Genomic DNA, 21,706 nt, shown 5'->3' on the forward strand with positions numbered 1-21,706 from the left:
ATTCTTTGTTCAGATTTCGAATGATGTGTGAGAAGTTTGTTGTCTCGGTGTTCGGGTGATCAGGCCATCGTGAGCTATGCTGCTGGTTTCGGGTGAATGAGGGCCGGGTGAGGGAGCTTCCCCCATCCACAGGATTGTCACACTGTGAGGATGTCCTGCTTTGAATGCGGCAAACGTAAGAGCTCTCATCGACGTTGAAAGTTTCTTATCGATAATGAGTGGGATGATTGAATCCTTGAGCAAGGCTTAATGCTTGTAAGACATCAGCAATGACGAAGAGTGGAAGGTGGCGCAAGTGGGAGGAGGGCCTGGCCGAGGCTTGTCAGTTGACGGCAAGCTCCATCACTGATGGAGCGCTTCTTATGTAGACACTGTTACTTCGATGAGGGTAGGGCTGAGATGCGCATCATGAGATGGTATTATCCGGAGGGGATGAGAGTGATGTGAGGGTGCAAAGACTTAATGATTCGCACGCCTGCAGGTCTCTTCTCATCCGAAGACTGTATCCAGCGAGGAAGATTCACTATCGATGGGAGGGCTTACGTCACTGATTGCATGTCATAGAAAGCGCATGTTTGTGGGTAAGGGTTTCATTTCAATTGATGTATGGAGCAGTAGCAAGAATACGTCAAGCCACTTTATGGCTGACAGTGATACGCCTAGTCATTTTATGACTGGTCATCAATAAGTCTAGACATCTTGTGTCTGACACCAATCCAAGGCTATGCGATGCTCCCGTAATCCAAAACAAAACAAACCATGCAAACGCCAATAGCACCCAGAAGTTATCATAGTGGTGATCTCCAAACAGTGAAATGAAACCTAACCCTCATTAAACCCCATCCTGATGTGCAGGCACAAGCTGCTACCCATCAGACTTCGCCCATGCGTCCTCCTCTAGGCATCATAGAGAGCCTGCCCTGCATAGATGCTATTGTGGGCATCAGTCATGTGCTTGTAGCAGTCGCCAGAGTTGTCAAACACCGCCATGCATTGCCAGCAGACGTGGGCACCGCACTTGCACTCCAGGTGATTGCACCCTTCGTAGCGGTCGACAGGCGTCTTGCACTTGGGGCACGGCTTGATGTTGAGACCCTTGAAGAGCTCAGCGTTGACGTGATCCTCCGCCTTGTCACACGTGACGTTGTCGTCGTGTGGCATGTGGCAAGATGTGCAGAGGATCTCAAGACAGCCAATGCAGCGCTGGATGGTGCCCTTGTTGTCTGCCGCCATGGGAGTGACCTTGTAGAGTTGCTCGCAATGCGGAGTGGGACAGCAGTGGTAGGTAGCGGTGTTGGCTTGCAGGTAGGAGCTCAGAGAACGCTCGATGAGCTTGTCCACGCCCTTGTAACCCAAGTGGGAGTCGAGCTCTGGGAGTGTGATGGGCTTGCCGCACTTGCCAGAGTCGCCGAAGCACTTGATGCCGTTCTCGCTTGGGGACTTTGCGGTTGAGGAGACTGTGTGCTCGTAGCACCCAGCGCAGTAGATGTGGCCGCAGCTGGTCCGTACTGTTTGCTCTGGAGGGCAGAAGCAAATGGCACACTCGCCGTCGGTGCAGTCTCTCATCCGTCCTTCCGCAAAGGTATAGGAATCCCAGTTGTCCCCGTAAGAGTCCATGTATACGCGCATGACCAAGTCCATAAGCTCTCTCTTGAAGAGGATGGATTCCTTGAACGCGGAGATGAATTGGATGGATGCGACCTCTTTGTCGATAGTGTCGGACCATCCGTCGGTGGGGTGGATGATTCTTGTCTTTTTCATGTGATCTAGCCACTTTGCTGGGAAGCAGTACTCCAGGTTGAAGCAGATGTCTGCGAACAACTGATTGATACCAGCAGACTTCTGGACCGTGTTGTTGAGCTCTTTGACTATCCGTCTCGCGTCGGATTCCTCGTCGCAGACAAGTCTGACGGAAGATTCGTCGCCGTGATCTCTGATCCGGTCCTCTACGATGATGGTACCGTGAGCAGAGAACAAGTCCTTGATGGCTTGGAGCTGAGCTGCTGGCGCGAGCTTGGCGTTGGAACCCCCAATGAAGGTGCAGCTGGGATAGAGCGACGCTGGGAGATCATGGGTGATGTCCGACTTGGTTGCCTTGAGAGGAAGTCTGGTGAGCTGAAGCTGTGGACCGCGCTGGCCGGTAAGGAACGTCGCCTGAACATAATTCCCGCAGACTCCAGCTTCTCCGTCGTTGAAGCGGCGGACAACCTCGCGGCACTTGGAGGCGTCACTATACGTGAGCATGGCCGTTGCAGTGGGGTTGCGCCAGTGGAGTCTGACAATGTTGGCCAACATCACAGAGGAGTATGTGTGTTTGTGGAAGCTGGCGAGATAGGAGATGCTCCCGGAGAGAGTGGTGGGAGGAATGACGATATCCCGAACCTCCAGACCAGGGCCAAAGGTTACATCTGCGCCCAACATCTTCTTGACAAGCTGCTCTGACGCCATGATGGGAGAAACAGTTGACTGAGTGGAAGAAGACATTGTAAAAGGACGACTGAGGATGTAGTGTAGAAATGAAAGGTAAGTAGGTACTCTGATGAACAGAAGTAGCTAGACCAGCAAGTAATGCGACGAAACTGCTTGGAGTTCAGGATCGTGCAAGAGTAGAGTAAGAGTGGCTGAAAGCAATGTGTAGACTGCAGAGAGAAGTGGATGATGGATGAGATGAGAAGACGAACTGCTTCTAGGGGGAGAGAAGACGGCATTATATACGGGATTCCTGTCCTGCCAGGTGCCACCGGGAACCTAAGGCAGATAGGTCTTGGACCGGGCGACGATTTCACGGCGCGTTACCGCAAATCAGGGGCTATGATGCGTAACCCGGGGGGGTGACGGGTGTTGTTATGAAGGCATTTCAAGGTGATGTTAACCGTCAGGGTAAGCCCGAGCCCATGGAAAGCTTCCCGCACCGTTCGAGTAGTGTAAATGAGGTCCGCAACTTTAAGGTTGCATGAGTTCTTGCCCTGAACCGGGGGCTTGGATAGCCCAAGGCATATTACCAGGTCCGGCAGTGTGCAGCTGCTCTTCGACACCTATGTCTGCTGTTGGAACGTACTAGACATTGTCGAAGTAGTCAATTCTCAGCTTCTCATACCGGCTGTCTCTAAGGTCTTACACCATTTCGAACCAGACTTTAGGGAAATGGTCCTGAGCACCGCTAATGTGCGTGTACTATTGCCTCGCCCAATCGTATGGATTGCCTGAAGACTTCCCGCCGAAGAAGCGGACATTCAGACTTACCTGGATGACTTGGGCGTCTTATACCTTGAAGGTAAAGTCAGGGTGAATGCGCATTTCCCAGCCTAGCCCTTGGAACCTCTCCGGCACTAGGAACCTGGGTATTGCCTCTTTCCAACCCGGTCGAAAACTTAAAGCCGAAGAAGTTGCCACAAAACATCGCTCCTCTCGTTGTGGGGTGCTCAATTGCGACAAACCTCCCCTTCCAATGGATTGGCCTTGGGTTGCTTGACCTTGACGGCTTGCTTGTCGAAATCCGGCCTCAGGCTTGTCGTGGAGAGTTTCTACGTGGGCAACATTCCGTGTGGCCGGATAGAGGACATCGAACATGCCTTGGGATTTGTCTGGCAGAAAGAAAACTCTGACGATGACTCTTATTAATATGCGCTTCGAGTGCTACTGGCACGGCACAATGCCTCAGGTAGATTATTCTTGACCACCATTGTTCCAAGAGGAAATTGGAAGAAATATGTCCTATCAGGTTCTGCCTTTGGTACTATCATTCGCGTTGGCAAACCCGATGGTGTGTTATCAGCATGAAACGTCTACAGAAAGAAAATCATCCGGAATGTTGAGGCAAATAATTGAACAGAATGTCGTAGTCTTCATGCCGCAGCTGGAACGGAAGGCACCAATGACAATGTGGGGCCGAACAGGAGTAAACGTCGAAGATGGGGGAGCTCTGACTGAGACTTGTAAGAATACTTCTTTGGCTCGAGGCATACTTATCAAAGCGATTGAAAGAATGTCCTGGTCGTTATTCAGTTCAGAGCTACTGAGATGAAGCCGAGCTTGACGGGCCCAAGTTGGCATTGGCTGGGATGACCGATATCTTCCAGCCTTGGATGCTGCCCATTATTTTCGCTGCCCATAGTCACCCTAACCCCCCCTGCGCATTGAAGCAGGTGGTGAAGAGAATACCGGGAAAGGCTAAGTTCTAAGAAAAGTAAATCCGTGAAACAAGCAGCGCTTATACCCATACAAACAAATCAAATATAAGGTTCGTATTTAATTATTTAGCTCATTTCTCACGCCATATTTAATTATTTAATAAATATTTAATTAATTTAACTAATTACTTTTTATAGAATAGAGCCGAAATAAAAGAATATTAGACGTATAAATAGTCTAGTAGATACGGCGCCGGAGGCGCCGAATTTTTTAGGGCAGGTCCACTTTAATTCCGGAGATCCGGTATTCGAATCCGGGTCCGGGCGGCCCCTTTTTTTCCGTATTTTCTTAGTATATTATTAGTATATTCGGGCCTACCCTTAGATTCGAGATTTAATTAAATATATTAAATATACGGGCTAGAATATTTAATTGTTTAACTTGCTGAAGTTCCTATATTTAACTATTTGTTTAACTTATTTGTTTAATTGATTTGAATGGGTATGTGCGCTGGAAACAAGTGGGTTTGGATCTCTGGACATAGATATAAATCCAAGCAGAGCTTAAGAATGCCAATACTCCTTGAAAGCAAAGATCGGAGAGCAGCTCGACGGAGAGAAACAGACCGCGTGAAATGCGGTCATAGTGCACAATCCGACCAGAGGCTTCAGCATGGCGTCAGCCAGGATATAACCAAGAGCAGGTCAAGTAAGGAATCGAAGGGCACATGTCACGAGGAAAGCTTGTCGATGCAGCAACATGTATAGGCTGATGAGGCCGAGCTACTATGTACAGAGAAGTTGTCCGGTCACAGACTGATGTAGTACTCAGCGACACGGAGTAAAGAAGCAAATACACGCTCAATGGGATATTTTCCCTGAAACTCCACGCTCAAACATGAAAAGACAGGAAGGCACCAACAACCACTCGCTTAGCAAGCAGACAAAGAAGTCTGGCCCTTGCAGTTGGCGGTGGTGCTGACCTTGGAGCTCTCGCCGCTACCCTTGGAGACACCCTTGTACTCCTGGCAGACCTTGGAGACGCTGGAGCCGCAAGTGTTGGAGATGGTGGCGACATCGCCGTAGTTGGAGTTGATGCCGACGAGCTCCTTGACGCTCTTGGCCTTGACGTTCTTGACGATGACGTTGCGGGGGCCGCCGTTGTTGGTGCAGTCGCCGCAGCCGCGGTAGAGCTTGCCGGCGGTGACGACGGTGAATCCGTCGATGGTGACGGTGCCGCGGCCGTTGTGCTGGACGACCTTGTCGACGGCGTTCTGGGCGCCACCGCCCTGGATGAGGACATCACCGGTGCCAAGAGCGGAGATTGCATCTGTAAATAGGGGTTAATAAGCATGTCTTGAAGGGTTCGAAGCAGAACATAGGAGTGAACATACCCTCGCAGACGTCACGGAACCAGACGTTCTTGAGAGTGCAGGCACCCTTGCAGTGGACACCCTCGAGCTGGTTGGCGCCAATAATGACGTTGCTCAGAGTGGCGCCGTTCTCGAGAATGAAGACGGCGGAGTCACTGCCAGTGTCGGCGTCAGTGTCGCAGGCACGGCCACGGTCGAACTCCTTGTTGGCGTAGTCCTTGGAGCCCGAGATCGTGGAGGGCGCGGAGAGGGAGACGATGGAACCGCTGCGAGTGGGAATGTTGAGAGTCTGGGCGGTGGCCATGCCAGCCAGGAGGGCGGAGACGAAAACCTTGGTCTGCATTTTGAGTGATGAAGTTGGCTTTGCTGAGAGAAGCAGGGCTGAAAAAACTGAGAGACTGTTGGGTGATGTCCTGAGTGAGCGTGGTGAAGAGAGAAGGGTAGGAAAGGACTGTGAGGATCTTCTCAGAGTATTTATGTTGTTCCGAGTCGTCTCCTGAATATCATGTCGATTTCACGAAGGAGACATTCCAAGATTCCATCGCGGAAGAGAAGTTTCACATTGATCGTAGAGTCCAGATCGGACAACACCAACTCACTAGCAACCGTCTGATATCTCCACCTTCAATTATGAGAGCCAAGTAACCAAGAATCTCCTTGGTGGAAATATCAGACGTTGGTACCGGTATACCACAAAAGCAATCAACTCTGGTACGCCGTCAACGGATCCTCGCCCGAGTACGTGGGTGGTGGCCGCGCTGCTCACCCAAGCATCCATGCTTCTCATGTACCGATGCCCATAACCCACCAATTGGCACGTTGTGGGATGAGAGCCGTCAACCTAGTCCCGGTAGTCAAAGGCTCCAGATAGTCTATTGTGGATGGAGGCACTACGGCCGTGCCTAACTTCATCTGTTCTATCTTAGACAACTTGGGACATCAAAGGTCTTGGGCCTATTGGGGGCGATAGTGGTCTGTGGTGACTGGCCTCGTGGCTTGCGGACCCCGACGACAAACAGCCTGATGAAGCCAATGAGAGCACATCTTGTACGCACTTGCTGGCCTGGTAAGACTTGGCAGATAATCTACTCAATACGGGCAGGTAAGGGGGATGTCTTCAAGCACAGCCCCCTTTTACATACGTGTGAGTCTCATCGGGGGTAGAGAAGGCAAGAGCTGCTTCCTGGCTAGGAAACGTAGGCGATGGTCGTCTCTTCTCTAGGAAGTCGGTATTTAAGCAGCGCTTATACCTATTTAAATTAATCAAACAAATAAGTTAAACAAATAGTTAAATATAAGAATTTTAGTAAGTTAAATAATTAAATATCGTAAGGCCCTATATTTAACGTATTTAATTAAATATAAGGTTACTTAGAAAAAAGAAAATCCGGGGCCGGGCTAATTAAAAATCGATATTCTTAACTATACCCTATAAAAGTTTATAATTAAGAATATAAATACCTAGAGCGGGATTTGAACCCGTAACTCCTTATTTACGATTATAAGTTCGGTATTATATTACTTAATTAAATAGATTATTAGTAATTATTAAAAAAAAAAAAAAGCCTAAGTATTATAAAGCCCTAAATTTAGTATCTTATTATATTTAAGAATCTAAAAAACCTCTAATACCCCCTTTTTTTAATATTAATAAAACTAATAAAGTTACGTACTATTACTTTTAACTCTTTATAACTATTATAATTATTATTAATATTAATTAAATTATATATTAATTAATTCGTTATATTATAATTAATTAATTAGTAATAAGTCGTACGATCTTTAGTACGTAGCTATTATTTTAGATTATTTTATAATTATAAACCCTAACTAACGCTAGCCTTATATTATCGACCGATTTTAATAATTATAATAGCCTCTTTACCCTTTTAAAAATAATTTAAAAAGGGAGGACTTTTATTAATAATAATTTAATATTATAAAAGAGCGTAAGGCTAAAGAAGTCGTAGATCTACTTAAAGAAGGTCTTTACTCGAGAGATTTATAATAAAAATATTTAAAATAAAGTTTTTTAGTTTTATCGTTGTTATAACGAAATAAGTATCGTTATTTATTTTAAAATAATAGCTACGAGCTTAGTAACGGCTTATTTAAAGTTAAAATACTAAGTAATAAATCTAAGCTTTAGTAAGTTATTATATTTATTAAAATCCTCTAAGTACGACTTTATATTAAAAAGATAGAAACTTACTTCTAGTATTATTACGAAGGGCTAAGTAATAAGAATTAAGGAATTAGTAATTAAATATATTATTAATAATAATAGCCTATTTATAACTTTTTATAATCCTTACCTCCGGGCCCTCTTTTATTAATTAAATTATAATATTATTAATAAACTATTATTATTATATAAAAATATAAAAAAGGAGCTAAGTAAGATCTTTATTAAAAAGAAAGATATAATTAGGGTAGAGATCCGGAGGTTAATAATAAAAGTCTACTTATTATTCAATTTATAAACCTTACTAACGTAGAATATTATTATTACCGTCTTTACTTACTTTCTAAACTATACTAAGTAATAAATATAATACTTTATTACTCTATAATAATAATATAGTACTTATAATAGGGCTAATATTACCTAGATTATAAAATCGGTAATAAATAACGAGGAATTAGGTAATTAAGTTAGAGTAGTTATTTACGATAATATTTTAAATAATAATACTTACCTAAGTTATTTATATCCTATATTATCTTATACCTATACTTAGGAAAATGTTCTTAACTAGAGGATAAGGTACTACGGTTATATTCTTAACCTCGTTAGTAGGGCCTTTTTATTTAGTAATAATAAAGAGGTATTTAAGTAAAAATTAGATATATTAATTAATACTAAGTAACTTTAAGAAGATCTTAACCTCTAGTATATAAGGGGCCCTATTAGTAAACTTCGGAACATTATTAAATTTATTTACTCGTTACTTTAATAATATAAAGGCTTTTTCGAAGTTAATAATAAGATTAATAAAAATAATATATTTACTTTTTTTAAGGAGTCGTCGTAAGAGCTTATATTAATACTTAATAATAATATAAAGTAGAATTCGATATACCTTATAATATAGCGCTCTTTATAAAAAGAAAAATAGATCTATACTTTTTTAATAACTAGTCGAGCTTATAAGGATCTAAAATAATAGATCCCTATTAAAGACGTTCTTAATAATAACGATTAGTAATTACTAACTAAGCTAAAAGTAATACTTAAGCTACTTTACCTCTAAATAATAAAATACTAGGGCTAGGGTAAAAGAAATAGTTATAGCCGTTTATAAAAAGTAATAATAAGTCTCGAGTACTTTATTAACTATTTTAAAGAATAAAAGAAGTTATATAATAAACTTTTTAAAAAAGAGATAGATCTTATAGCTTTTTAAATTATAGCGTCGCAATCGTAGTTAATATAAATAATACTACCTCGTTAATAATTAGCTCGTTATTAATTTATATCCTAACCTCTTTTTTAACTTCTAACTTTAAATAGTATCTTTTATTATATTTAGTTTAAGTATATACTTAGGGAGCGGGTAGAGCTACTTTTTAATAATAATTTTAACTCGCGAGGATACTTTTAATTATTAATTATTAATACTTAGTAAGTCCTTAATAAATATTATATTAAGTTAAATAACTCTCTGCTCTATATTATAATAATTATTCTTTACCCTAAGTAAGGATTAAAATAGCTAGAAAAGAGGTAAAATACGCCCGAGTAAAGCTATTAGCTATTTAATACAAAAAAAGGACTTTACGATTACTAATAAAAATAGTATATAAATAAGATAGTAAGTCCTCCTCTTTCTCGTTATTTAAGTCCTCTTCTTTTATTACGATAGTTATAAGCTATTTTTAATACCCTTATAATTTTAAAAAGTATTATAAAAAACTTATAGTACTAATAATAGTTAATATCTCGAATAATAGATATAGTAATTAATTACGCGCCTAAGCTTAATTAATATTATTTATAGATTATCCCTTAGCCGGTCCTTAACCTAATTTAATAATAAATTAATTATTAACTAACCTATTTAACGTTAAGTAAGCTTATACTTAATATTTTTATAATTTTTATAATAATAATAAACTATAAGAGGATATTTAGCCTTACGAAATTAACTTTAATTTTATAGCGATTATTAATAAGATCCTTTATACTAAAGGAGGTTTAATATCTTAAGAACTAGCTTCGTAGTAGTACTATAGAAATAAAAGGTTAATTTTTTAATTAAAAAAGCTAATCGAGGTAAAGTCTATAAGTTAGTACTATAAGGACTTTCGTAATAGCTTTATTTGATTCCTAATTAGGAAATTAATTAAATCTATTAATTAATTATTAAATAATTAAATATGGCGCGAGAAATGAGCTAAATAATTAAATACGAACCTTATATTTAATTTATTTATATAGGTATAAGCGCTGTGTTTAAGAATGTGGGTGTAGAGAGACGGCGCCCTAGGGGTTTGTTTCTCTAACTCGGGCATCTAGGCCTTTCTGATGGATGCTCCGAGCCCCACGCCCGAACCACTACTAAGAGGGTTAAAACCGGGGTGCCTTCCTGTGCTAGTTATCTTTGGATACCCTTCTAGAGATACCGAGACAGATTCGAGATAGGAGAACATCACGCAACGCGGCGCATCACTAAAAGAAAGGAGCCGAAAGGGTGGTGTAAGCCGGCAACGTTCCCCATGAGGAAACGCTTCCCAGTATGTGGCAGACACTATCAGAAGCGGCAGGTAGGCGAGTAGAATCCTGACGGTTATCTGAGGTTATCTGATATCATCGCGGTTGGAGTAACATTCGGATCAAAGAGGCGAGCAGAATATCCCCAACCTGCAGCTGAAATTTAAGCCTAAACAGTAGCTTACTTGCGCACATGCAGGGCTACTGGCGTGTAGGGGAAAAAAGACCGCGCATCACTTCGACTACCGTGACTAATCCCGCAGACGTGGAGCCGGGGTTAGTGGTACTGGTGAACCGTGACCACTGACACTGACAACTGGGGCAGGCATTTGTCTCGGTAGATCTTAGAACGTACTCCGGTACTGCAGTATGAATCCGGGGCTTTTCTCCGTCAAGTGTCACAAGATTGAACAAAGGTGCGGCCAGAACATTGAGAAGAGGGGCATTTGCGATGGAAAAAATAATAATGGAAATTGGACGGACGATGCCAAGAGCTTCGAGTCAAGCAAGGCGCGTCGACACTAAGGCCATTTGAGGCTCTTGGCACTGCAACCCCTTGCCAAGTCTCACCGCGCCGTTGAGAGTCTTTGAGAGCAGATTGGCTCAACTTGCCCGCGAAGAAACAACATTCAACATATCCCGTGTCTTGGCATCGCGCCAAGCCCCCTTCTGGATGCGATGGATGTTGTGGAGCCTGCAACTCATTGATGGAAATCTCCTTTTTCCATTGATCGGCAGCCCTCAAACCAGATGTATCTCGTCCGGTCGCGTTGGTCACTTGGTCTAAAGGAAAGTAAGAAGGTGGAAGGGGAGACAATTCGGATGGGTGATAAGCAAGATCGGGAATGCAACGATACAAAATCTCTACAGTCTTCTCATACAGAAAACACGTGCACGGCTAAGACCCTTTCAGAGTGTTTGAATAAGCCATATAATTACTACAATATGCGCACCCATGTTCCCTGGCCACGCGACCCTCAGAAAGTGAAGAGATACCTTGACCTTACTGCGGCGGAAACTGACACCTCGAAAACAAATCTCTCAATCGTTCTAGATTGAAGAACCCCATCTCACTTATTCCATGTCTCTTGCAATACGAGTTCATCTACAGGAGTCAAGACAAGACGTCGCGGGATGTGGGATCCGGCTTTAGAAACCACAACTTGCCTAGCGTCAAGATCTAGTCTGATGAGATTGCGTACTGCCATGAGCCTTGAATTACCTTTGCTCAGCAACCAGCCCTACGACTCTAGGTTCGCAGCTCCGCGTTCCGCAGACATGGGCGTCCTTTCATCAACCCAGGTCCCCTGTGTCGAGCAGACAAACGGCCCCAAAGTCTACTTTAACTATAGGCAGACGCTTGAGTCAGAGTTTCGGGCAGTTGTGGGCTGTGATGCGCTTATTTCGACATACGCAATGTGCCAAGCTTTGTAAATTGAAACTCCGTTTCCAGACCACAACAAGGGAACATCTGCTTGGCGAGGATCAGTGAGCTGATCAAAGCTCGCGATAGTTACGGGCCGAGACGCCACGGTCTCGCACGAGTCATTTCATTTGGGCATACGGATAAAGTAGTCGCTAAACGACTTGCCATGAAGCTTCACCGACACTGCGAATGGTTCCCGCTTTTGCGCCCAAGCAGGAATGTCTACGGACAGTCTCTAAACAACCCGTTGAGGAAGTCGAACATCAAAGTGGATAGCTCGTAACGAACAGAGGCAAGCCGATACAAATTGATTGTTTGTTTATTTGTCTCGCATTCGGATGCTACAAAGCTTAGTGGTTATTGTGATGGCTTTAACCATCCATGGCCTTACCGCACGTTACGTAACCTCGGTTATATAATTACTAAGGCCTACTTCGCTCGTACCCTCTATATTAAAGCGAGCTTTATACCTATTTCCTATTTTTAATAAATAACCGTTCTTTTTATATATATTAATACTTTTATAATAACTTTATAATAATTATAAACCTAGCTCTAACTTAAACTATTATACTTTTATTAAAAAGTTATTTTTTAAAGACTACGGTTTATTATATCCTTTTTTATAATATTATTTAACCCTTATTATGTTTATTAATCTTATTCCTAAACGAACTAATATTTTTTAAAAAAACTGTTAATATTCCTAAGTAAAAGCTTAATTATTAATAAAATTAGTATTACGACTTAATATATATAACTAAAACTAGGGCCCGCCCCGCAGGCTTATAGTAGCTATAATATATTATATATATAAGAGTATAAGAATATAAAATAACTCTTATAAAATAAAAGAACTATAAATAAGTTATATATAAATAAAAAGTAATAATTACGTAATAAAGTAATTATTATAATTACTCTAAGTAATTACTTATTAATATTTACTAAGTAATTACTTAATAAATAAGAGTAATTATTAATAAAGGATATATTTATAAATAAACTTATATATAATATAGACTTAAGCTAGGCTTAAAAATAGACTTTTTATAGCTTTTTTAGTAATTAACTTAGTATTAGATTTTATAATTATTTTTAACTATTTTTATTAAAAACTCTTTTTAATAAGACTATAATTAATTACTAAAGCCTTACTTACTTTACGACTTATAGATATAGCTTTAAAAAAGCTATTTATAATTATAATACTATTTACTTAGTACTCGTAGCCCTAACCTTTACTAATATACTTACTATAACTAGCTAGTTATAATACGTATTTAATACTAACTCATTTTAAAAAAGCGAGCTAAAATTGCGAATAAGGAAGTTCTTTATAAATAACTCTTATAAATAGCTTACTATAATAATAGCTACCTTACTTATTAAAATAATAAAAAATAAATAGGATAGTACTTTACATAACTTAAAAATAATAAACGATCTATTTTATTATTTATTAAAACCCTAGTAGTAGTAATTAAAAAAAAGAAATACTCGCTTATTAACCCTATATTTTTAAAAAGAATAATATCGAATATTTTATTATATTTCTTTAAATTTATACAAATATAAAAAAGAAGGGTAAAACGGACCTTATTATAAAGAATATTCTTAACTTTTTTAAAAAACAAATTAAGTAAAAACTCCTAGTTAATATAAAAGAGTAGCTCTTTAAGTTTAAAAAAAAAGGACCCGATATAAATTTGTTTTAAATAGCCTCGTATATATAGCGTAATAAAATAAAATAAATTAGAAATAACTTATTAAGTTTTAAAAAGAACTCGATTTAAATAAAATACTAACTAAGTCTATTTATATAATATAATAAATAAATATTAATAAGAAATTTATTTATAAAATTAAACAATAGCTTAAGGACCTCGTATATAAAAATAAAATCGAAGTATTTAAAAAACCGATTCTTAACTTCGGAATTACTAATAAAAAAAGAATTAACTTTAAAATTAAAAAAGAAAATATTAAAATAAGAGCTAGTTCTTTTTATTTTAATAAAATAGAATTATTTTATAATTCGGACGAACTTCGTAATATTACTTAACGACGTATTTAAATAAAAATCGATTATAAAGTATTACTTAGTATTAATAATATTAGTTTTAAAAAGGATAATAATAAACTATAGTATAAATATATTTATTTATTTAAGAATAACTAAGTTATTTAGTTTTATAGAATTAAAAAATATAAAAAGGTTACGATAACCCCTTATATAAATAAAAATTACTTTTTATTTAACCCTAAGGACCCCTTTTATAAAGAATTATTTCAAGTAAAATACCTAGATAATAAATACTTTTAATATCTTATATTTAAATGAAATAGTCGTTTTTATTTATAAAAACGTAATAATAAAATTATTAAGGATATTTATATAGAGGATTAATTACTTAGCTAGATATTACTAAGCTTTAATAATAATAATAGAGCTATATTTAGTTTAAACCCTAGCTTTTTTATAAAATACTTTAATAGCGAATATATAAAATAAAAAGACTATAAATACGATTAATATTAAATTTATTATATTAAAAAAGCTAAGGCTTAAAAAGAGTATTAAAAAATATATAAATAAGAAACCTATTTAAAAAAATAAATAATAAAAAACTAAAAAAGCTAATTATAAAAGAACGACGAGAAGCGGAAATAAAAAAGAAGTTCTTATATATAACTATATAATATAACGACGTATATTTATAAATTAACTTTAATATTTATAAATAAAGATTAAATATTATTATTAATAGCGGCGTATAAGAAACTTATATTTTACTAAGAATAGTAAATAAACTTAACTTATTATAAGTATATAAGGATAACTTATACTAATTATAAATAATAAAAAGAGAATAAGTTAATTATAAAAAGTAGACTTTTTTAAATATATTATTATATTAAAATAAATTTATATATAAATATTAAAAATAGAAGTAATTAGGGACTAGCTTATATTATAAAACGTTAAAAATATATAAAGATTTTTCAAATTTGTTAATTTTTATTAATAATTCCTTAAGGACTATATTAATATAATTAAACCTTTTAATAATTTAATATAAAAAGATACCTTATTCGTTTAGGATCCTAAGTATAAAAAAGTATTTATTAAAATTAAGAATATAGTCGTTTTTAAATTAGTTATTATAATCCCGGACCTTTAAAAACCTTTTAAAATCGAAATTAACGCTTTAAACTTTGCTATAAAAGCGGTCCTAAAATAATAAAATAAATAAAAAAAGCTTTATTTATATTATTTTTATTTTAAAACATTTTATAAAATAGAATTAAATTCGTAAATCTATAATAAAAAACTAATAATAATTATCGAAGTATTTTAAAAATAGAAACTATACTTATTTAGAACTAAGCACGAAGTTATAGTTTATATAAATTATAAAAACCTTATAAGTTTTATAATAAATAAGAATTTAAATAAATGATAAGTTAAATAGAGCGAATTCTTATTTAAGTATAACTTTTAAATTATTCATTAAAAGGGTTTGAAAAATAGTAAAATAAACGCTATTAATAAAAGACTTAATTATAAAACCATAGTCTTTAAAAAGATATAAATTATCTTTAAATAAAAGAAGGACGGTAGCTTTGTACTAATTATAAAACCTTTTATAATAACTAAAAAGATTAATATTAGCTTAATTAAAAAAATAACCCCTAAGCTTATTATAAAAATTTATAATATACTAGTATATAGTTACTAAAGAATTATTAAAACGTAAAAACGGATTTATTGATATTATAATAAATTTATTATATATATTAAAATTATAAAAGTAATTAAGGATTACGTAACTTATAAAAAAAATAAAAATAGCTTATATAAGCCTTATAATAAGTTATAATTATTATAATTATTAATAAAGGTATAGTAATTAATTATATAGGACTTTATTATTAAATTACTAAAGTTTAAAAAACTATTTACTAAAATATAATATAATAATATCTTAGTTATAATCGATCGACTTATTAAGTTCGTATACTTTATTCTTTATAAAGAATTAAGTACTATAAAAGACTTATTATATATATTTATTAAAGTTATATTTTCGAACTATAGTTTACTAAAAAAAATCATTTTGAATAAAAATAAGCTATTTATTTTAAAGTTTTAGAAATCCCTAATTTCGTAACTTAGTATAGATTATAAACTATCGATATTATTTTATTTATAAACTAATAGATAAATAAAAAAAATTAATTAGATCCTTAAGATATACCTTCGTTATTATATAAACTATAACTAAGATAATTAAGTAGTACTTTTATTAATAGCTTAGTGTATATATAATAATACAGTTAGTAAAAGTATAAAAAAATCTCCGTTTTACTTTAATTATAAATTTTAGTTAATAGTATATAGAGAAGTATAATAAGGACTATAAATTATAAAAATATAATAAATATAAGTAAATTTAAAAAGATTTATAAATAAGCCTTATTAAACCTCGAGTTTATATAATAATATATAAAAAAGAACGTAAATAAATTAAGGATTAGAGGACAATTTTTTAAAAAAGGGGATAGTATTTATCTTTTTTATTATAATATTAAAACGAAACGACTAAGTAATAAATTAAATTATAAAAAACTTAGACTTTTTAAAATTATTAAAAAAGTCTTATTAGTTAATTACGAATTAAAATTACTAAATATAATACGATATTATCCCGTTTTTTAGATCTTATTACTCGAACTTATATTAAGAGGTTTAGATATAAAAGATTATATTATTATTAAACTAAACCAATTAAAGTACGAAATTAAATAAATTATTAACTGTAGAGTTAAGAATAAAATATAAGAATTCCTAATTAAATAAAAAAATTATAAATACGAAAGAAATATATAGGAACTTATTACGAATCTCTAGAACTCTTAAGAATCCTTTTTAAAATAATAAAATTAAAATTCTTAATTATTATAATATTTTAGTTAATTATTTTAAAAATACTACTAAACTATACTTCTTATATAATAATCGATTTATTTTTGTTAATAATATTAAGAAGATTAGGAATTGCTTTTCCCCTCTTAAATACTATCCTTTTTTTTTAAAAAACAATCTAATTTTAATAAAACTTAATCTATTTTAGCTTATATATAATATAAAACCTTTACTTATTTATTTAAAAAAAAGCTCTTTTACCTCTTTTTTACGTTCTAACTTATTAGCTTTAAATAAAAAACGATTTATTATAAATATAATTAATATAAAAAATATTAATAAAAAAAAAAACTTATAATTATATAATACTAATAATCGTATTATAAAAACGACTACGACGTATATACTTATAATACTTTAATTTACCTTTTAATATTTTATATTTTCGCCCTAACGAATAATAAAATAAATAAAGTATTTCGATCTCGAATCCTCGCTCCTTAATTTTACAAATAAGCTTTAATGAATAATATATTAAAGATTTAATAAATATTTTAATATTTTTTAAAAAACTACTTAACGAGCCCTAACCTAAGCTATAACGACTTATTTATAAGTCTATAAAAATAAGACTTTTAAAAAAAAGACCTAATATTATAACTTAATATATATAACTAAAACTAGGGCCCGCTCTATAGGCTTATAATAACTATAATATATTATATATATAAAAATACGGGAATATAAAGTAACTTCTATAAAATAAAAGAACTATAAATAAGTTATATATAAATAAAAAGTAGTAATTACGTAATAAAGTAATTATTATAATTACTTTAAATAATCGTTTATTAATATTTACTAAGTAATGACTTAATAAATAAGAGTAATTATTAATAAAAAATATATTTATAAGCGGACTTATATATAATATAAACTTAAGCTAGGCTTAAGGATAGACTTTTTATAACTTTTTTAATAATTAACTTAGTATTAGATTTTATAATTACTTTTAATTATTTTTATTAAGAACCCTTTTTAATAAAACTATAATTAATTACTAAAGCCTTACTTACTTTATAACTTATAAATATAGCTTTAGGGAAGCTATTTATAATTATAATACTATTTACTTAGTACTTATAGCCCTAACTTTTATTAATATACTTATTACGACTAGTTAGTTATAATAATTAGCTTAAGTAGTACTTCGTTTTATAAGTTAAGGCCTAGTCGAAGGACGTTTAGGACTTATTAAACTTAAATAACTTTATTTCTTTATCGAATTTATTACTCTTTATGAAGTCTATTTTTTTAATTAAGGAGTATATTAAAATACGAAATATTATATAAAATTAAGTATATAAAACGGCCTTAACTAAATACTAATAAAAACTTAAGGAGTTTACTTAATAATAAACTAAATAGTTAAGAAGTAAGGCTATAGTTAAACCCTTAATTAGAAATAATTAAATTAAGTAATTAATTACTTTAATAAAACCGAAGGCCGTAATAATAAATTAAGTACGTTTTATTAAAAAATACGCCTCTTTTATTTAGTAAACCGTATTTAAAACGATCTCTTATTTATAAAAAAAGAGATTATATAAATTAATAAATTATTAAATCTCCCTTATAATTACTTAAAAAATCTTAAAAGACGTAAAAAAGGAGCTTATTAATTCTTTCAACTACTCCCTTCGTACTATAATTAAAGTTTTTAAATAAAAGTACGTACTAAGCGACTTTAGTTTATTTATAATTATAAAAAATAAATTTAACGTAGTTATAAATAGGGCGAACTCTAATATTAGTTTATTAACTTAGATTAAAAACTTCTTTTTAACTCATTATTAAGTAATATAGCTTAAGCTACTTAAAGTTTAGGGGACCCTTATTTTAAAAACTTTTCTTTATATAACTATATGTCGCTTTATTCTAAACTAATTTAATTAAAAGCTTATTAAAATCGTTAAATTAAAATAAAAAAGATAAGCGATTTTTAATATAAAGTATTACGCTAAGATTTTTAATAACCTTTTATTTAAAGAGGTAATATATAATAAAAGTTATAAACGAACCCTTATAATATTTATAATATTAATAAGTTACTTAGATTTCCCTAAGTAAAATAAAGTAATTCTTAACTCGTTTATTAACTACCCTTATAAAGGGACTTATTATTAAAAGCTAATAAACTATACAAAAATAGAGCTTATTTTAATAAATAAAATAAAGTTAGAATATATTTAGCTAAGTATTAATAACGCTTAAAAAATAATTTCCTATTTAAACTAAGAAAGATATACTAACCTCTATACTAACTTTACTTAAAAAAGCTAAATCTATATAAAACCCCTTTTTAAATAGAGTAATAATAACTAAGGTCGCTTTAAAAAGATAACTAAAACTAATAAACTAAGTAATAAAAAAAGCTCTAAGGGAACTTACCCCTTAAATATTATAATTATAATTATTAATATCGGTCTATTCCCTAAGTTAAGTATAAAAGAGAATAAAAATAGTAATCTTATTATTTTCTTTATCCCCTTTATTAACATATACTTCTTTTTTAAAAACATAATTATAAATAATTATAATACTATTTACTTCGTTGATAACTAATCGCTTTTAAAGCCGGATTTTATTTAATAAAATAATAGCTTAGAGAATATAAATTTTAAAACGGCCTTTTATTTTATTATTACTAAAAGAACGAGGATTATACGTAATATTTTTATAAAACTAAAAGGGCTTAGGATAGAGTACTTTACTTTTTATAATATCGGTTTTATTGAAAACTTTTATATAAACGTCATATTAAAAGCTCTTTTTTAAAAAACTAGTATTTAGTATTTAAGTTTTAATTATACTCTTCAGTTTAATAATAAATTTAAAAACGTTATTATTAAATAGCTCAAGAGGAAAATTAATTTAATTTTTTTAAAATATAAGCCCTATTCGTCTTATTTTTTATTTAGAAATTAGTCTTTACTTATTAATATAATTTTAATACGTAGCGCTTAGTACCTACGTTTTTTATACTAATTAAAGAACGACTAATTAAATATAGCCTAGTTCTAATACTTTAAATTTAAATATCTCGCGCTAGTAATATTTAAAAAGCTCGTTTTAGCTGCTCGGGGGGTAAAAATTAAAAGACTAAGTTATTTAAAATATTAATACTATATAATTACTTATATAAAATAAGTTATTTTATAACGTACCTTAGAACGAAGAATAACCCGACCTTATTATAAAATCTTATAGGACCTTTTTAATTACTTATTAATTTATAAATAAAGTAAATAACTAATACTAATTAAAAACGAGTATTTAAATAAGATTTTTATTTTTTTATAAGTTACGAAAACTTATAATATAGTATTTAAAGTCTTATACTTTTTTAAATAATAAGTACGTATATAAAAGGGCGAAGCCGTTTATAAAATTTAATAAAACGTAGAATATATAATAATCGTAATTAATAATAAAACTCGTTTTTAAATATAAGTATAAGAGCTAAGAATAGACTTAAAAACTACTTTTTTATATATAAAAGAACCGAATAGAGGAAGGGAACGAGCTAGCTAAGAAATTATTAATAAAGTAATTAGTATAATATTCATAACTAGCTTACTAAACGAACTCTAAGTAAAAACTATATTAACTATAGCCTATTTATATAATATTAGCCCTAAGTAACGTACTAATTAACTATTATTAATTTAAACTAAAAAAGTCTAGTTTACTTATTATTTTAAATAATAATAACTAATAAATATACTAAAGCTCGCCCGTAATTTACGTCCTTATTAAAAATAAACGTACGTATATAGTTATTGTTACGAAGGTAACTTTGTTTACCTTATTATTCGCCTTATTATCAATATTACGTAAGCAAACTATATACCATATTAATCTACGATTTCTATAGATTATTATAGGTATTGGTTATATAAGCAATACTGCTTATATAAGCTTACGTGAGCAATGGAAAGTACTGGAAGGTAACTGAATAATCTAGAATTTACTCGAGGCGGAATTACGTACTACGATTACGTATTCACTTACGTATACGCTTATTAATTATATTATAATTAATAAGCAATGGAATATTCTAGTAGGAGGTTTTTATGCCTATATATAGGCGTGTATTTGCCTACCTAGACCTTTCGTTAAGCAAGCAACTTCTCATATAGTAATTCAACTATATTACTCTCTTTACTACAAAAACCTCTTTAATATACGCTTATATCCCCTATATTTATATATTCTTGCTTCTATATGAATATTTACTTTTTATATTCTTTATAAGAATATCCCGCATTACCTCGTTAAAGCTATACGTGCTAGAGTTATAGAGCGTACCCTTTTAAAAAGGATTATAAAAAAAGAATTAATAAAAGACGTTTTAAAGTAAAATAAAGGGAATATATTAAGTATTTTATAAGTTACGTACTAAATACCTATAACTTATATAAGATCTAAATCCCCTCGCTTTTAGAAATTATTATTACTTAAAATATAATATTTAATAAAATAGCTTTTTATTTAAAAAATAATATTAAAACCGTAATTCGTTTACCTAAGTCGAGGGCTATAATAAATAAAATTTAATAGTTATTTATAATAATTAAACCTAAGCTCTAATTATTTAGAATTATAAATAGAAAAGAGGCTATATTAATTAATAATAAAAAGTAGTTATTACTATTTATACTCGTTTTATAAAAAGTAAATAAGGTTATAAAAAAGCTTAGTTCGTTTTTAAATAAATAAGGTAAGTAATTAATTATTTTTAAACTAACTTTAAATTTTAAAAGTCCGGAGTTAAATACGAACCTCGCTTAGTTAACCGAAGTTATAAATAAGGCCGTAAGGGAAGTCAACTTTTTTATTAAGAAAATTAAAGACGTAATATATATATAAATAAAAATAAAGATTTCTTAAAGCTCTTATAAAAAGGATCTTTTTACTTAACTAAACTCTAATAAACCCCTTTAATAAATAAGCCTATATTAAAAAATAAAAATAATAAACGACTTAGTTAGTAACTCTAATATAATTAGTATATATAATTAAAAAGAGAACGAGTATACTAAATAAAGCTAGAAATTAAAAAACTAA

At 32.4% G+C, this 21,706-nt stretch overlaps 6 protein-coding genes across 6 annotated transcripts; 3 read left to right on the top strand and 3 right to left on the bottom strand.

Moving 5' to 3' along the window:
* Positions 1-897: 897 nt before the first annotated feature.
* On the bottom strand, positions 898-2,484 carry CLUP02_13339 (uncharacterized protein; the record flags this gene model as incomplete). Its single annotated transcript, XM_049292278.1, has 1 exon — positions 898-2,484. One exon carries the CDS (start codon positions 2,482-2,484, stop codon positions 898-900), a length of 1,587 nt encoding a protein of 528 aa, XP_049149424.1.
* A 1,893-nt stretch (positions 2,485-4,377) lies between these two features.
* CLUP02_13340 (uncharacterized protein) lies at positions 4,378-4,494 on the top strand (the record flags this gene model as incomplete). Its single annotated transcript, XM_049292279.1, has 1 exon — positions 4,378-4,494. A coding segment is annotated over one exon (117 nt), but the record flags the coding sequence as incomplete, so codon positions are not given.
* A 568-nt stretch (positions 4,495-5,062) lies between these two features.
* On the bottom strand, positions 5,063-5,846 carry CLUP02_13341 (pectate lyase; the record flags this gene model as incomplete). The annotated part of the gene is made up of 2 exons (XM_049292280.1): positions 5,063-5,460; positions 5,525-5,846. The coding sequence occupies 2 exons, from the start codon at positions 5,844-5,846 to the stop codon at positions 5,063-5,065; spliced, it is 720 nt and encodes a 239-aa protein (XP_049149426.1).
* Positions 5,847-15,653: 9,807 nt separating this feature from the next.
* CLUP02_13342 (uncharacterized protein) lies at positions 15,654-15,803 on the top strand (the record flags this gene model as incomplete). Its single annotated transcript, XM_049292281.1, has 1 exon — positions 15,654-15,803. A coding segment is annotated over one exon (150 nt), but the record flags the coding sequence as incomplete, so codon positions are not given.
* Positions 15,804-16,198: 395 nt separating this feature from the next.
* Positions 16,199-16,369, top strand: CLUP02_13343 (uncharacterized protein; the record flags this gene model as incomplete). Its single annotated transcript, XM_049292282.1, has 1 exon — positions 16,199-16,369. A coding segment is annotated over one exon (171 nt), but the record flags the coding sequence as incomplete, so codon positions are not given.
* A 565-nt stretch (positions 16,370-16,934) lies between these two features.
* On the bottom strand, positions 16,935-17,132 carry CLUP02_13344 (uncharacterized protein; the record flags this gene model as incomplete). The annotated part of the gene is made up of 1 exon (XM_049292283.1): positions 16,935-17,132. A coding segment is annotated over one exon (198 nt), but the record flags the coding sequence as incomplete, so codon positions are not given.
* Positions 17,133-21,706: the final 4,574 nt, after the last annotated feature.

The sequence above is a fragment of the Colletotrichum lupini genome, chromosome 7 (genome assembly GCF_023278565.1).
Source record: "Colletotrichum lupini chromosome 7, complete sequence".
NCBI lineage: Eukaryota > Fungi > Ascomycota > Sordariomycetes > Glomerellales > Glomerellaceae > Colletotrichum > Colletotrichum lupini.